Source organism: Doryrhamphus excisus, linkage group LG12, assembly GCF_037039965.1.
Source record: "Doryrhamphus excisus strain RoL-2023G ecotype Guam linkage group LG12, RoL_Dexc_Guam_v1.1, whole genome shotgun sequence".
NCBI classification, from domain to species: Eukaryota; Metazoa; Chordata; class Actinopteri; order Syngnathiformes; family Syngnathidae; genus Doryrhamphus; species Doryrhamphus excisus.
The window spans coordinates 7,130,787-7,148,602 of NC_136368.1; the positions used below are offsets into that span (position 1 = coordinate 7,130,787).

General features: G+C 41.0%; 1 protein-coding gene across 2 annotated transcripts; it reads right to left on the reverse strand.

Moving 5' to 3' along the window:
* Positions 1-849: 849 nt before the first annotated feature.
* spopla (speckle type BTB/POZ protein like a) lies at positions 850-13,609 on the reverse strand. 2 transcript variants are annotated; one of them, XM_058082774.2, is made up of 12 exons: positions 13,562-13,609; positions 12,057-12,139; positions 8,407-8,520; positions 8,154-8,275; positions 7,297-7,448; positions 7,075-7,202; positions 5,363-5,540; positions 4,573-4,628; positions 4,370-4,492; positions 2,713-2,855; positions 2,537-2,590; positions 850-2,144 (listed from the first exon to the last, which is right to left on the reverse strand). In XM_058082774.2, the coding sequence occupies exons 3-12, from the start codon at positions 8,482-8,484 to the stop codon at positions 2,000-2,002; spliced, it is 1,179 nt and encodes a 392-aa protein (XP_057938757.2). In that variant the 5' UTR covers positions 8,485-8,520; positions 12,057-12,139; positions 13,562-13,609; the 3' UTR covers positions 850-1,999. The 2 variants fall into 2 exon arrangements, with proteins under 2 accessions (XP_057938757.2, XP_057938756.2); XM_058082773.2 differs by lacking the exon at positions 13,562-13,609 and adding an exon at positions 13,211-13,420.
* Positions 13,610-17,816: the final 4,207 nt, after the last annotated feature.

Below are 17,816 nucleotides of genomic sequence, written 5' to 3' on the forward strand. Positions count from 1 at the left end.
TTGCTAGCTTTAAGTTGACGTTGAGAGTAACCATAACCAATTATAACCTTCCTCTGCTCTCTTTGCCTTGCCTCTCGCACTTAATAGTCACATTTTAAAGTATAACATGTGGAGCTACTTACCACTAATTAATGGTAATGCAAACTGGATGAACGAATGAGAGCTAGTGATGCAAAGTTCGGCTCCTTTTAGAGAACCAACTCTTTCGGTTGGGCTTCTAAAAAGAGTCAGCACTCTCCCACCGGCTCCCCCAGCGGCTTAAATGTTTGCGCGGCTCAAGTTGATTTCTTGTCAAACATGTAAAAATGTAATAGCCAATGTTTATATGGCTTTGCTATATGCTCAATATGCAACAATATGCAATCCATCTCTGTAAACTCAAAGAGACGCTTCGTTCGCGAGCAATCCATCACAGATGAAATCTGAGTCAGTGTAGCCTGAAGATCTCACAGCATTATGGTGCATTTAAGGAAGGCCGAACCAAGTGAGAAATCACCTGTGAAGCATGAAAACATAGAAAAACTTTTTCCAACTTTGGTATACTGTATGTATAGTGTACATTTGACTTGTTTTATCACATATAAAATCTTACCAATTGGGTAAAATGAGGCGTTTGAGATGATTAATAGAATATAATGTATAAGTAAAATATAGTTGGGTTGTTTTTAAATTGGGGAACAATGAAAGCTGAATATGGCACGTGTGGATCCGGTGTAGTAGGATGTTCTCCATTGGAAGACGCCAAGCATACATACTTTCTTTCATATCTGGACTTAACATAGTTCCATTTAATACAAGGCATCATGCAGGACTGTTTCAATGCAAGACAGACAGAAAGACAAAAACAGGTGCTGGAAAATGTTTTATTTGCTTTACACAGCCATTCCTGCAGACAACTTCCAAACATTTCAACATGTTGACGACTTCTATTTTACAAATGCTCCTCAAGTGTGTATCACGTCACGCTACATACAAGACGCACCGAATAAACAGGACGAATCCTCATTCAGAACAAAGAATGACATTGCCGGCAGAAGTGATGCTCAGCATCCTACACTTTTCCCGAGGACCTTTTCTTTTGTACATCACCAATTCTTTTCATTCTGCACCAATGTCAGAAAGTACATTGTTATGTAGTAAAAAAAAAAAAAATTTGGACACTTTCCGCAACAATAATATTACCATGCATTAGTCTTTCCACTTTGAGTTAACCACAATATGATGAGAATATATATTTGCAGCTTGGCAATACTAAAGTCTTAGAATTGAAAATCGTGACGGTGCACTGACTTGATCTGAATGCCGTTACGATGTGAGCCGGGCTAAACGCACCTTCTGATGTTTGTTCGGTCCAAAGACGAGATTTGACGCTTCCTAATGTGTGATGTAGGATTCCTCCCCACACAGATGCAACACAACAGACTTCCTTGTACACTGGTCTTCTGAGGATGCTTCAGCTGTCGCTGACATAGAAATGGTGCCATCAATATGGGGCATACACCTTTTTAAAAAGTGTTAAGAACTGACCTTGCACTGAAAGTGTTCATGCTCTTTAACATCTGGTCACAAAACGGGCTAAACATTACAAATATATAATATTTCCCATTTAGTTCAACCTTTGTTACGTTCCTATCGAACTCCATATGAAAACGACTACAGACGGGAACTAGTGCAACCTGGAGGAGGCCTGGTCTTTGTGACAAGGCAGGCACAGAGTAAAATAGACAAAAGAACTCCAGAGCAATGGCAGATATATTAAGGCCATTTTTTTGAAGAATGACAGGAAATAACAGTAGCAGACAGTTTGACTTGCTACCCGCCCTGAACAGCGGACAGTCGGGGCAGCAAAGCAAGACAGTCGTCCATTGTGCCGGCCTTCCCACATCCCGGTGAGGAAGGCCCACTCTTCTTTTCTTCAAGTGTGTTCAGTTTTGGTGGAAATAAAAAGAGTGGTATCCTCACTAGTCCTTCCTTTGCAGCGCAACGGACACCCGGGGCGTCACGACTGTTTTAGACGCTTCCTGGGAGGGCCGAAGGGCGGGCACTGTGCTGACGCTAGGGCACGGAAAGCCTCGGCGACCAAGTGAGGGTGCGACTGGATCATTGACTTCCAGCCTGCGGTCTCCATTATGTCTGTGGCGTGGCTGCAAGTGCAAAGACAAGGGGGTTAATCCACGGACAAGGGGAAGTGCATATTAAAAATCAATCAACGGAAAATAGATGCAAGATACTGCGATCAGACACTTCATGGTGGCTTGCATGCTTTCGAGGTGTCCCGGAACAACAAATCACCAGAAAGGCAAACTTCGCGACCACCCTCCCTTCCATTCGAAACTGGCAAAGGCTCCATTTGCAGGGTTGCTGCAGGTATGAGTCTATTAATAACTCTGATACGACGATACGCCGCTTCAAAGTGAAAAAGGCAAATCGTGTTCCGTCTGCTTGGGCTAAAACAATGAATTCTAATGCATCTGCTCGGGGACGAGATAAGAGTGTGTTATTAATCTTGTGTCACATATATCAGCTAATTACATACTTGCTATTCCAGTTCTTTCCATCTTTACAGCCCAGCTGTCTGAGGACACTGCACCTATGGCAAGGAGATAAAAAGGTAAGCATTCAGGGATGGTAAACAGAAATGGCAGCAGAAATTTATCACTGGAGTTTTTTTTCCCTGCCCCCGCCTCCCTCCTCCCTTGCAGAGATACTTGCCTGTTGATAAAATCTATGGCTTGTGCTTTGAGCTGCTCGGCACTGTGCAAGTCTGCGAGGATGAGGGTGTCGGCCACGTTCTCCACTGAGAGGCTGTTGCACAAGGCCTCTTCGCACATGACTTTTAGACGCTCCAGAGCATACTGGAAGCACATGGAGAAGCACTTAGCAATGCCACACAAACAAGTGGAGTTTTGTCTATAGTTTGTCTCACCCCAATATTACATTCCGTATTCAATATTCCATCATCACAACACAAGTCAATTAAAGACACCATTCATACCCTGTCTTTCACTAAACTAATATTTATTTACACCATTCTGTCTTGACTTGCTAACACGTTTACAATGCTCCTCTGCTCTCCAAAGTACTTGTTATTATTGAGGTAGTGCATATACTTATGTACTGTTCAGGGTATCTACAAACCATTTTTGCCAAGACCCAAACTTGTGCAAAAATTCAGACTTTTGCTGATTTGAGTTTGCAAAAGAACGTGATACATTAGCAGTTCAGCATTCACAGCTTAGAAAACTTGCGGACTTTAGGTCCAAAAAAAGACAATGATGTGATTTTTTTCACGTTTGTCACACTTAAAGGACACGAACTATGCTCATTTTTCATTTTTCTACACCTATTCCAGGTGTATTTCCTTTGTTTTAATTTATTCCAACCAGGCCCGCCTCTGGGCATACCCACTCCACGGTGATTGGTCACACACCCAAAGTGCTTCCTAACTATGAACCATAGAAGTAAGAGGGTGTACACCCCTCTATGACATCACAAAGGGGCAGTTACCACACCTTTTGAAACCATAATAGATCCCCTTTAAATATTTCAGATCATCAAGCAAATCCAAATACTGTTCAATAACTGAACACAAAATGCAGTTTTTAAATGAAACTCGTGAAGGGAGGGGAAAAAAATCAAATGAAAAACCTAATTTAAATTTGTTTGATGTTCTGAAACATTTAAGTGTGACAGATGTCATACATCAAGAACTCTCCCGTGAGTATTACCCGGTATGCCACTATCCCCCCCTTTTTTTTTTACATTCCTGCTATCCCCTCACCATTAGCAATGTTGTGACAACATACTGTGTCCCCTCCTGCCACACCAAACATTACTAAGCCAAGCATCGGCGAACGTATATGCTGTTTGTGGACTGTGGCGGGCGGACTAGCTGCTGCATGTACACAGTAGTACACAATAAGTCTAGCTTGTGTCTCTGACACACAAGCACGATGGCAAGAGGGTTCACTCTGCATCTGTCTGTGCGCAATGGTTCTATAAATAGAGTGAATGGAGAGAGAGGGCTCTCTCGTCATTCAGCCTCTTTGTGGAGGCGGGGCTACACGCTACTACCCTACTACCCTAGCCAGCTCCGTGAGCATGGAGCCAGCATACGCCAACATAAATGGCAACACAAAAGCGATTTTAAGGTGAATGTCACAGTGTGGGGATATTTCAGTTTTAACATTCAGTCAAGTGTGTGAGGCACATTGATGAGAGATGGAGTGTGCAGCTGAATGTAATAAATAACAACCCTTGTAATTGTAATAGCCCCTACAATGTTGGGAATGCGATTTTCATGTATTATTTTGCAGTTTATTTGGGGTATTTTGATTAAAGAAAAACACTGATTTTTGTCAAGGCTTACTTTGTCTGCAGCTGCCAGCAGGTTGTCTGCCATCTTCTCCAGGTTTGGGGCCTTCCCGGTGTATATGAAGCCCATCATTTCCTTGAAAACATCTGGGTCCACATCACTTATAGCTACACGGTTCTGGGAGGCGACGACAAAACACAGGTTTTCAATATCAATGAAGGGGACATTTATCCCTAAAGCAAAAAGTGGATTGTTACCTTTTTACTCTCTTCCATTTCATGCTCAAACATTGCATTGAAGACTGGTGACCTTGCTGTCAAAGATGCAGATACAACAGTGATAAAAATACAAGCACAGTCAATGATAACCTTTTAAGCAAAAAAACTAAAAAAAATATACAAAAAAAGAGCAATCAAAGAGCACTGCCAGTATGTTGTCAATGTTAAAATGACTGTTAGTGCAGCGTCGTCAACTTTTCCCATCTGACCACAGCAGCTGCTGCCACCATGTCTAATGGACACAAGCTGGAAAAGACAGCAAGGCTTTCAGGCTCCTGCATCCTAGAGCCATTTAGGTCAAGCAGGGCCAGGCAGTGCTCGTCAGACGGATTAGCAGCCACTGCAGAACCAGGCTGCTGCAAATCCAGCCAGGAGTACAGACCCTTGGTCGCCTTTCAAGGTGCTTACGGCTCTGCGAGAGAGGCCATTAAGAAGAGGCATGACATGTCCTACAAAGGCCATTTTCAGCACTTCTCTGTCATGGGGGCCTGCTAAATGCTCTCAGAGCAGCATTTAGAAAACAGGATAAATGATGCCACCCTAATTGATTATCACCGAGTGTGGGCCACACTGCAAATGTGGAATATCTGGCAAAAAAACAAGCTATTGAATCAAACTCAATTTCTGCCAGAGTGAAATGTGAAATAGGTTTGTCACACGTTAAAAGCCCACATCCCTCATGACAACTTAAAAAAAATCATACAGAAGGCAAGTTCTACCAATGTGAAGAGAGGGCAAGCGTGCTCCAAAGTGCTGAAGTCCTTCTTACCTGCCAGGATGGATTTGTGGGCTTTGAACTCCTGCCCTCCCACATAGAGACTGCAGTCTGTGAAGCGTGAACACTCCCAAAGGTTCCCCAGGTCATCAGACAGCTGACATTCTGGTACCTTCAGCATGTTCATATTGGACTGGCCAGAAATGTTCACAGAGTCCTGGACAACACTCACCTGTTCAAAGAAACAACATATTCGTTTTTAATTTTAACAAATTAGCATGAGAAAAAAATTCAGTCAAAACTGTAGACAAAAAGATAGCCAAGATAGTAGGACCACCCAACAATTTCTATGTGATGTCAACTGGGTTCAAGTTCTACATCTGGTCTGAACTGAAGGGTGGCGAGTGAGTCACTGGACAACATTCAACAGTGATGTCAGAATTTAACATAGGCAGCTATTCACAAATAACCGAGTTGGGCTTGTTTATATGTGTGCTCAAAATGACAGGTTTTCATGTGTCAAATAAGAAAATAATCATGTAATAAAGCTATCCCTCATATGCTAATTAAGGAGTTAAGGCCTGCCTCCCAAAGTAACAACATCTTCTACAAAATAGGTTGGAGATGTAGGATTTGTTGACCGTCACTGCACAAATAAAAACTGCTAATATTGAAGAAATCATGTTGGTTGACAAGGTCTATTTTTAAAAATAGATTTAAAAGCCCCCATACTGTATCACTAAGAAAATACTATATACTGTATAGCAGCATACACTACAATGTCACCAGTACCCTATGTTTAGTCTTCATTATATTTGACCTAACAAACAAAATTACTTCCCCCTCCACAATTATTGTGTCAATGGTACCGAAACCCTGTATCACAGCACCGGTGCCAACGTAAACAAAAATACAATGTAGCTAGGAGCAGTGCTTCATTTTGGCGCTAAACAAATCCCAACTCAGACACCTTCAACAAGTCTTTGAAGGTGATATTGTGTAAGTAACATCTTGTCAGTAATCTGGCGCCCTGACAGTTAGTATGGCACTCTTTTTTAACTTTACTGCCGACCTTAACACACCAACAGCAGTGCTGAGTTCCAGACTAACGCACACATTCTGACACTATTACTAATTATAAGCAACAGAATTGTCAACATCACAACAAAATAATGTCGTTTAATACACAATGCATGCAGGTTTAACTAGCAAACATGACATTCTAACCTAAAACGGTGTGTATCAGTGATTTATTACTGATCAGATTGTGTGGAATTTTTGCTAATTCCTATTGCTACTGGTTTTACTGCTGTGAATATTATGACAAATTGTTGTGGATTTTATTTTATTATTACTAAAGAATTTAAATTACAATTCTACTATTCAAAAATAACCATATCATTCATATCAATATAAACTGGATTTGATGTAGCGGTCTCATGTTTCAAGATGGTGTCGTCTGAGTGAAAGCTAGTTACCGCAAGTCCGTATTTCCCACTGTGTTTTTAGTGTTTAATAGTGCTTTCTTTGTACTAGTATTTTTTTTCCATACCGACCCCCTAAGCAAGTGTGCAGCTATGGATGTTCATCCCGTTACACTTGTAGCTTGCCTCATGCTCCATTGTTTACATTCAGGAGCAGCTGCTAGCTTTGAGCACCCCTTCGCTACGCAGAGCGAAATACAGGAGAGGCTGCCCAGCCGGAGTGAATATCAAAAAAGACGGTATAAAGGTTGTTGTATAAAAGACGATATCAACCAGGATTACCTCACAAAAAAGTGTAAGTTTGTCATCGGGTAGAAGACCATTTGCCTCATCGAGGAGAAAATCTCTCCTAATGAACTTTTTGAAGCCCCAGTCTTTGCCTTGGACAAACCTGTAGGCTCTTTGGCTTTCTGCAACAACAAGGAAAACATATTCCTTTAAGAAATACAGATGATCATCGTGTTTACATGCACGGCTGTCTGTGTGATGATGTTCTGCACTTACCCATTGCTTTAGTTTCTTCTCTTTTCGCATTCAACAAAGAAAACTTGAATTTTGCTCTGACTTCACTTTTTGGACAACTAACAAGTAGTAAATACAATGACAGATAATCTTTGCTTTCATCATCAAGTCCCTTTGGATTGACCCGCAGACACCTGTCAAACACAAGTGGATCAGTACAGCTGCTTTTGTCAAGAAACTCTCCCTCAAGCCTTGAGGGATGAGCAAATGGGCAAATGTCTCTTAAAAACTGGACCATAATTTATCGATGATATTACATATTTTACATTCTTACAGCTACAGCATGACGCAGGTGTATGTGGACCAATCTTAAGACTAAAAAAACTGGCACCAAGATAAATTCATAAGGTCATACACCAAGTACAGTTGCACTGTACATTTCAAACCTAACATTCTGTTTACAAGGTTTCATAAACCTGCAGTAGTTTGCAATTCAATATTAACCACTCTATACGTCTAATATTACAAACTGTCGCCATTTTAATTGAATTAGCCATGTACTGAAAGTTTGCAGTTTTAAATTGTATTTAATATACAAAGTGGATTGAAAAGATTTTGTGCAATTATAACATTTGACCAACTATTTCACAACAAGAATTTCCTGAGACACATAATTTTTTTACACAAAAAAAGATTATACTTTTACAGGAATAAATCCTAGTATGTAATTCTGATTCTGGTTTGTTCAATCGTATTTAAAAAAAATTTCAACAAATATATATTTTGTAATATTCTTACTTTAGTCTTGTAATTTTACAACTATTTGTATTCAGATCTCCATTTTTTCCAGTGTGACTGTCAAGACTCCAAACATTACGAGTTGGAAAAAAGCCACTGACCACTTCATCTTGTCGTTCGGCCCTGAGGAGAAGGTGGAACTCTTCAACACCTCCCCCATTTCTTCTCTGCAAAAGCTAAAGTTGTTTATGGTCCACATGTATGAAAACTTCACCACCTTGACCTTGGAGCCACAAAAAGAAACATTTTTTTTTTTAGTTTAAAGTAGTTTAAAGTGACATGAGTGGAGAGTACGTAATATAAGAGGTGACATTTTCTCATGGAGACCATGTCTGAAGTGCTGATTGCTCAAACCTGTGTGTAACACCAGCTCTCTGCCACAGGTCCACTTGACATCTCCCCAGGAGGAGGGGGGGTGGGAACCCGTGACATCACCGCTTTGGAGGTAGCACTCTTCTCTTTAAAGCACTGTGTAATTCAAGAAATATAAGGGCCAGAAATTGCATTTGCATTACAAAAACCATGTCTATGAGCCGAGAATATGTTTTTTACATGGCTGCATAAATTCATAATGTATATTAAAAGATAAAAAAGAACCCTATTGTGTGGTAATACATAATACATTCAATGTCATTCAGCAGCATAAACAGATTGATCAGCACCAATTTCCTTAATATTGGGGAACTACACTGATCTTATCTACATCCACAAAGGTCTGAATGTCAGCCACTGTCCAATTCTACTCTGGCAAGCTGACAGTTGGCAATCAAGCAAAGGAATTGATAAAGAGTGAGGCAGCAATACGATGTTAGTGCTTATGAGCAGTCAAACGAGCAAAATGGCAGGAGTTCGCAGCATTGGATGACCAGCCGTGTTCGATGACTGTGCACTTGGGACTATGGTGCGTAAATCTAATTGTGGAAGGTAATTCGACATACATCGAGATACACACGTTAAGATATTACTCAAAAACTATATATTTTATAGGATTCTGTACGGTGTACAATGTATTCAGTTCAATTTCAATGGTTACATTTGCTGATGTAGACCATCATACATTGTAAAATAAAGAAGCCAATTCTACAAAAGTGAAAAGAAGAGACGTTCAAGGAAGTGAAAAAAAAGGTAGAAACAGACTTTTTTCTGATTAAAGGGTCTAATCTTTCTTTTGGTATGTTTTATGTTTGTATAACCATTGAACACAATATTCTGTGTGTCTTGAAAGATCAGTCAAAATGGTCTAAAATGGCTGTTACTGAAAGGGTTGTCTTTTGAATAATGACTTGGACAGAATGAGTTAAGAGTGATGGAAATGCTGGGTGATTTTCCAGATTGCAGAACATGAACAGGGCCAACAAGTCAAACATTTTGACTCAACACGTGAGTTACAATTAATAAAATACAACTCAGAAGAATGTAAAGAGACCACTTCATGTTTGTGAATTCGGCATCTTTACATATATGACAGCCATTCCATTACAGTGTCGGATGAATTACACAGTCACAAGCCATCAAACAAAGCAGAGCTGTTTGAATTCTTGGGCATACTGGTGGATAGCATTATGAAATGCTTGCAGTGGTTGGACACGGTGGACAACCACTGCAATAAGTGACTCACATGAACTGTGCAAATCTTGGGTTGGCGAAGTGCGTTCACACTGTTCCAGATTTAAATTGGCAGTTGCTTTGCAACAACATGGCGTCTTCCAGTTCACATACACCGGTATGATATTCCTTTCTATGGCATAATTTTTCAATCGGACCTATTGTGATTTTTTTTGTGCGCTCTCACAAGGAAACGTGCATTAATGTCGGACATGCTGTGCGTCCACGGAGTTGGAGAGAACCACAGTGCTCACCGATGTCTGGAACAGGCAGTCCCGTAAAAAACAGAGTGAGCACATTTCCACTACCGATGTTTTCTGTAGTTAGTAAACGAGGCGCCCTCATGTCCGGCTTCTGGCTCCATCGCACCAAACGGTGCCTACGTTACCACTCAAGTTCATGCACGATAAGTCAGGGGTCTCCAGCCAGTAGCACCTAATTACTTTTCAATTAGCTCTTGTTGTAGTGACAAAGTTTGGGAGTGTGACCAACCACAGCGAAGTGGGCATGCCCAGAGGCGGCCGTGGGTGGAATAAATTAAAACAGACCGTGTTGGCGGGAAGCACAAATCCAAGGAAATACACCTGGAATAGGTGCTGGAAGATAGATTCTGGAAGATCTAAAATGTTTTCTGTTCGGGTTTGAGGAGTCCACAACTCAATAAAGGGTCGGAAAATGAGCATCATAAGCATCTTTAACAGTTGCAATGTGGAGATTGCAAGGTGACAAAGTTCATCCAACTGTTATGATCAACACAACCGCTTTTATGAAAGGAGCCAGGCATGTCTAGCTCCTGTATTTACACTTCTAAACTCACATTTAACTCTTATTTGGATGATTTTCACGCAGCCATGAGAGCGAGTGGGGAGGGCGAATGGCCATTGTGATTTGTTTGTGTGAACAGATGGTTGGAGTTAAAATGTATGTTAGGTAATGCTATAAGCACAATGTAACCAGAGCCGTTTTAAGATGACCACTGAAGATGTGAAACCTTATCAAGAAGTTGACTAGCGCTGCAAGCTACAATCTGTCTGACTGCATAGAGCAGAAGTCTCAAAAACAATAACTTCCAACATCAAATTAAAAACACGAAATGAATGCAGACTCAACATTGGTATGAGCCTTGGAGTCTCTTTTACAGATGATCACATCGTTGTTTGATGTGACTAAGAGGGAGCGAGTGTGCTATCATGACTTAACTTCCAAACAGAGACATAATACCATCACAGCTCACCTTGATGTATTTACACACAGCATTTGGAAACGACAACAAATGGCCAAAAATATGAATGTCTTTGTGGCAGCATCAGTTATATACCTGCCACTTGGTCTTGGAGCACACAACTGTGATGTGTTCAATGACCACTGGGAAACACTCGGCAAAACATAATGATGCAAAACAATACAAACAAAAACAATGGCCTTTTAACAGTTCTTATTGCCAAGTTAATATGCATTTACATATTATTTGATGTCGTCATTTACAAAACAGCTTTAATTTTTTAAACCATTGCTTGTCAAAGCTCTCCACTGCATGAATGAGACGCCTTCTTTTAGGAAACTGGCTGTGAGATTGAGTACAATGGTGGAGTTCTAGCTGGAATTCCAGCATATGTAGGTGGGAGCAGCCAGCGAACCCGGTGTTTTCCACCGGTCACCTTGTCCGTAGGATTATAAAGGTGGGGTATTTGCTTTAGACTTGGGACTGCCACGCATATTCAACAGGCAAGTGTTCAGAGATTTGGCTACATTAGCTGGCGTTTGACTAGTGATCAAATTGTGAGTCTCAAAAAAAATAACCATATTCCATCAAGTGTTTGTTCTTCAACTGCCTCGTTAAATTAAAGCTCTTTAACATACTTCCATGGCAAGATATTTTCATGGCATGTTTTGCAGGGTGCAAACTTTATATCATGCTTACAAATGACAGGCAGGTCCACACTGCAAACATGACTGTTTTTTTTCGGTTTGACACACCTGCTCATAGTGAAGGAAAGGAAGGTGTGCAGAACACACTCAATAAAACCTGCATGCTGCAATAATATGAGATGTTTGGCTTTTGTGATTGCCATTGAAAGGGCATTAATTGCCATATGCCGATCACATGCTTTTGCACAGAACTCGTCTGATTTTTATCGGTGGCCGATTAATCAGAGCATCTTTAGTCTGAAGCCTTTCTGGATGACTGAGTATCTACATAAACCAGTGTTCTGAACTGTTGGTCAAAATGGTTGTATATACTAATGACTTTATATATACACTAATGACTTGTTTGTCATTGTGCTGTTATTAACATTCTTCAAATTTTTACAAGACAACCTTATGTCAAATGGGCATCAGTTTGTAGGAGAGTCTCGATAACATTTGAGAATAACACAGTCAAATGTGAAAAAAGTTACCTCTCAGATGATGTAGTATTTACAAGGTGCTGTGTGTCTAATATTTGACAGGATATTTCATGGCCCCATCTTCATATTCCAGTCTACAAGGGAAAAGGGGCAAATATTAGGCCTTGGAAATGAACATAGCATCTCTGTGTGAAAATAATTTAAGAAGATACAATAGGGCCTTTGCGTTTGTGCTCGGGTCCTAATAAAAGCTTTTGTGTTACTAGGGCATGTCAGTTGTATGACTATGTTTAATAGAAAGCCAGCTAAAATAAATGCTGTGAAACCAGTCACAATCATTACTTAAAATAACAGACTGCAAGTCTACCCAGGTAATGAAGGCTATGAATACGCTGCATAATTGGCTATTATAGCATAATGTGCTTATATTTAGTACAGGCAGGCTCTAAAGTTATTGGTTCGCACATTTGAATAACCACAGATGAGTCAACAAAGTTTGACTGCCTTCTTTTGCCTTTAAAGAAGCACAAAATGTGGTATTTTTTAGATAAGTGCTAAACGAACACATCCTTTTGACCTACATAGAATAAACCATACTACAGAAGCTGTTGAAAAGATCAAAACAATATCAACAAAGTGTCAACATCATATTCAAAAGCCATAATAGATGTCGTCCAGCGTATCTACTGGCATCAATATCCAGAATGCACAACAGTTAATTTCGCGAAAAATGATCTCCATGAAATACTGCGAACACGACAAAGAAAACCGACTAGCGTACTTGTACTTAATCCAAACTAGCATTTAAGTTCTCACTAGCAAGGCTAATGTTGGATTCCTGTTAGCTATGAAGCGCTAATGCGGCTAACAACAATCGGCTAGCTTGACACACAACATTTAAGTCTACGTTTACCCTCAAGTGAACAAGTCACTATACATCCGTATCGTCGAAGCGCTGAAAGCTAAGACTGTAATCCCGGGTAGAGTACTACTACTAATAATAATAACGTTATCGCTGACCTAGTATAAAACAAAGGGCCTATGCAGGTCACTGACAAGAATGCTAACCAATCAAGCTAACATAAGCCCTCACGTTTCGGTCCAATATGCTGGTGGGAAAACAACGTCGGCTAACTAGCAGCTAGCCGAAGCTAACCTGTGCACTGACTGCCAAAAAAGTTCAAAAATACATACTGACGGCGTACCTTTAACTTTCATACTTCCATGTGTATCGAGTAAGGTGTATAGCTTTGTGCCACAGTCGCTCCTTTCACCATCCGTCACTTTGAAGTCTTTTTCACTCAGACTCTTCGGAAGGTTTCTTTGTCTAATTTATGTCTGTGCTAGCTTACATCTGTCTGCTTGATCTGGCCGATAGCTTAGCCGGCTGGGCGGCGTGTATACTGCGCACGCGCGAGTGCAATGCTAAAACGCTGTTTAAACAATATTTTTCCTTAAAATAAAAAAAAATAAACACACAACCGAATTTTGAAATGCAATCATCCACATGTTAAAGTACGCACATTTATAGTACTAATATTTTCCATTTCTCTTACCTCGTTCCGTCTAACTTTTAACACTCGTTGCTCACGACGTGTCAAAGAAGGCTTTCTCGACGTCAAACGGTAATATGACATCAGGTTCACACATCCTTAAAATGTTCTTGGCATGACGCTATCTCCAGGCAAACGCCCTACTTCCAGACATGCACTTAAAAATATCAGAAGTGCAACCTCATATTCAGGACGACATAAATGTAATTACAATCACATAACTTATTTATACAATTGTTTTCTCCATAGGTCTAAGTGTGGCTATGTTAATAACAACTAATTTATGTGATCTGGCATATGCAAAGGTTACCATGTGAAAACAAACAAAAAAAAATAAAAACATCTTGGACACTATTAAAAATGTTCCAGTAAATTTGACACCACCAGCAGGAAGTATACAGTACTTGTGTTGAGGAAGTGTGCATGGGAATGAGATAGTGCTTCGAGTTGATGACCCTCAATGTTCGTTTGTGTACTGTGAATGTATGCTGATTTTCATCCATTCATTCATTTTTTCCTCACGAGAGTCGTGTCTTCGGGCTGTCTTCGGGTGAGAGGCGGGGTACACCCTGGACTGGTGGCCAGCCAATCACAGGGCACATATAGACAAACAACCATTCACACTCACATTCATACCTCTGGCCAATTTGGAGTGGCCAATTAACCTAGCATGTTTTTGGAATGTGGGAGGAAACCGGAGTACCCGCAGAAAACCCACGCATGCACGGGGAGAACATGCAAACTCCACACAGAGATGGCCGAGGGTGGAATTGAACCCTGGTCTCCTAGCTGTGAGGTCTGCGCGCTAACCACTAGACCGCCGTGCCGGCGTATGCTGATATTATGAGCAAAAAAAAGTGTTTCCTTAATGAAACGTTTGACTCTGACCATTTCTTGCGCCACACAAGCTCACCATGGTACAAATATTTTTATAATGTAGTTAAGTATATGCTTATATTTCATGCTTATATCATCACATAGTACATATTAATGATTACACACTTAGTGTGAAAAGGTATCTGCAGCCCTGATCACAGCATAAAAGACAATTACAATACAAACTGTGACTTAATGGAAATAATGAACATGATTTCAAAAGAACAATAGTACAGGTCCTATAAGCGAATTCTATGATGACAAGAGTCGTCAATTACTGGAGCAACTCCACTTGAGCGGCACTCAGCAGGCTGAGTGGCCACCCAGCAAGTGGAATTCCAATGGAGTGGAGTTTCACCTGTGGCCATGTGTCCCGGGTTGCTCTGGATTAGATGGTTGGCACATTGGCACCTTGAAACCAACACCACAAATGAATGAGAGCCAATGCATAACCGAGAGGCACAAACACCATGCAAATACACCAGTGGGATGTCCGTCACACTACCAGCAAATGCTGTAACCAGTCAGTGGAACATCTAACATCAAAGTAAAGAAGTCTGTGTGGACCATATCATATCAAGTGGAAGGTCATTCACTTGTACATCATGTGACATGAGCATGTTACAGGATTTGTAGCACTCAAGGGTTACATAAATAAAACAATATTTTCCACAGTAATGTGCTGTACTTGGAAAAAGTGACTGTTAGTTAGCTTGTCACATACACTCATTATACGAAACATTAGGCTATATCCTTAACATTTTGATGATGGAATGGCTTGAAGTGGTTGAGACATGTGGGATAGAACGCAATGATAGAACCAGCAACCAAGGGGTTGGAAGATGACCAATCTACCACTGTCAAATAAGTGGAATATCATAGTAATGTAAAATGTTAAATAATTTTTCACCAGTAGTTGAACCCATCTAGTTAGTCTATTTGTTTTGGAAGGCCAAAAATAAAAGAATTTGAAATGTTCATTCATTAATTTTCTTCCGCTTATCCTCACAGAGGGGGCGCTGGAGCCTATCCCAGCTGTCTTTGAGCGAGAGGCGGGGTACATCCTGGACTGGTGGCCAGCCAATCACAGGGCACATATAGACAAACAACCATTCACACTCACATTCATACCTATGGACAATTTGGAGTGGCCAATTAACCTAGCATGTTTTTGGAATGTGGGAGGAAACCGGAGTACCCGGAGAAAACCCACGCATGCACAGAGAGAACATGCAAACGCCACACAGAGAGGGCTGAAGGTGGGTCTCCTACGTGCGAGGTCTGTGCACCAACCACTCAATCACCGTGCAGCCGAATTCACACAGTGTCCTCACGTCCGGCTTCTGAGCTCCACCGCACCATCGACGTCTCTGACAAAGTGTATCCGACAATGGGTGCTATGCCTCGGGCAGGCAAGGTTGCCACACATCCGGCTTCTCCTGAGCTCCACCGCACCAGTTGTGCTACGTTAGCACTCTGAGGTCAGGGCTCTCCAACCAGTAGATCATGAGCTGCCAGTAGCTCCCAAACTCTTTTCAATCAGCTCTCCAAAGACTTTAATCATCTATTATCAACTCCTATACCCATTATATTAGAAAGTGGGTTGGTTCATAGTTAGAAAGCACATCTGGAATAGGTGCAGATTCTGCAAAAGCTAAGAGCAGGGCTCGACAATAACGATGTACCGATGGCCCGGGGCAAGTTAAAACAAAATTCGGGCAAGTAAATCCAATCAGTGATATTCCCGTCGGGCAAGTGCACTTTGGCATGCCGTACTACTTTAAAAAGAGTTTTTTTAAAAGCGGTTCTTGTTGGGTGTTGGTAAAACACGGACTGTGTAATTCCAGTGGTAATTTGCAAAGCAATCCTTGCAAATCTTGAAATGGACCAATCAGAATAGTTTATTTAGACCGCGGTCCGTAATCCACATTCCGCGTTTTACCCACACCCGTTGTTCGCGATCAACCAATCAGCGATCGTTTGACTCCGAAAACATCCATCATGGCGTCATCCATCGTCTAATTCTGAAGGAAACACCAAAAAGTGATGAACCAGTGCCTCCTAAACAAGTATTTTATTAACGGCAGCAAATCAAATGATGGCACAGGTGAGTGAATCCCATTGCTGTGACAATTTTACATGGTCACAATGAAACACCAGCGATTAGATCCAATACCAAGTGCTGATTTTGCACAAGCTACAAAATCTAGCGCTTCCATTTCTCTGTGGATTTTTCTCACCTTTGCTTCACAAATTATTGTTTGACCATTGAGCTTTTTTTCTGGATTAAAAACACTTTACTAGTACACAAATGTGTCTATTCAATAATGTTTCATTGTGGTGCACAACTTATAAATATCACTGCTTACTACGACTACCATGTGTAAGGTATTATTTATTTTATTATTTTATTTATTAGAGATTCTCATGTGATGCCACAAAAAATTACATGATATCATTATGGCAGTCTTTTCATTTTACATGGGGCAAGTTCGGGCAAGTAGTTCTCACCTTAAGGATTCCCTATGGGCAAGTCATTTTGGTTTTTAATGTAGAGCCCTGTAAAAGGTTTTCTGCGCTGGTTATTGTGCGTATAGCTGCTCTATAGGAGTCCGTAACTCAATACAAAGGGTCGAAAAATGAGCATAATAGGTCCCCTTTAAATGGAAAAACTGTCACAAAAAAAAATTATTTGTATAGCGCTTTTCTGACTACTCAAAGACGCTTTACAGTAGAGAAAGACAACTAGAGTTGAGTAAAAACATGAAATAAATGATGCATTAAAATACAATATCCATACGTTCATTCAGAGCTAAAACAAGGCTAAAAGCAGGGAGCAGCAGTCAGGTATAAAAAGTTAGACTTGGTTGGGGCAAGCACGGAGTGAATGGGTTGAGGGGCAACGAAATTTGAACTTTTTTCAAAAGTATAGCCAACATGTCCTGAATGAGCTGAACATTTTGTCATTGGATTGGTTTGAATTGGTTGAGAAATGTGGGAGGGGTTAGCGGACAAAAATGAGGCGGAGGAATAAGCCGAGGAATAAACCGATGAAAATTCATTCATTCATTCATTCATTTTCTACCGCTTTTTCCTCACGAGGGCTGCAGGGGGTGCTGGAGCCTATCCCAGCTGTCTTCGGGCGAGAGGCGGGGGTACACCCCGGACTGGTCGCCAGCCAATCACAGGGCACATATAGACAAACAACCATTCACACTCACATTCATACCTATGGACAATTTGGAGTGGCCAATTAACCTAGCATGTTTTTGGAATGTGGGAGGAAACCGGAGTACCCGGAGAAAACCCACGCATGCACGGGGAGAACATGCAAACTCCACACAGAGATGGCCGAGGGAGGAATTGAACCCTGGTCTCCTAG

Bases quoted from the DNA above. Each gene is read 5' to 3' on its own strand.
- spopla (XM_058082774.2), bottom strand. From the start codon at position 8,484: ATGTCACGGGTTCCCACCCCCCCTCCTCCTGGGGAGATGTCAAGTGGA. The intron at 7,203-7,296 runs GTAAGTGCAGAA...TTGTTGTTGCAG, and splicing joins AGAAGAAACTAAAGCAATGG to AAAGCCAAAGAGCCTACAGG. The intron at 2,591-2,712 runs GCAAGTATCTCT...TCCTTGCCATAG, and splicing joins GCCATAGATTTTATCAACAG to GTGCAGTGTCCTCAGACAGC.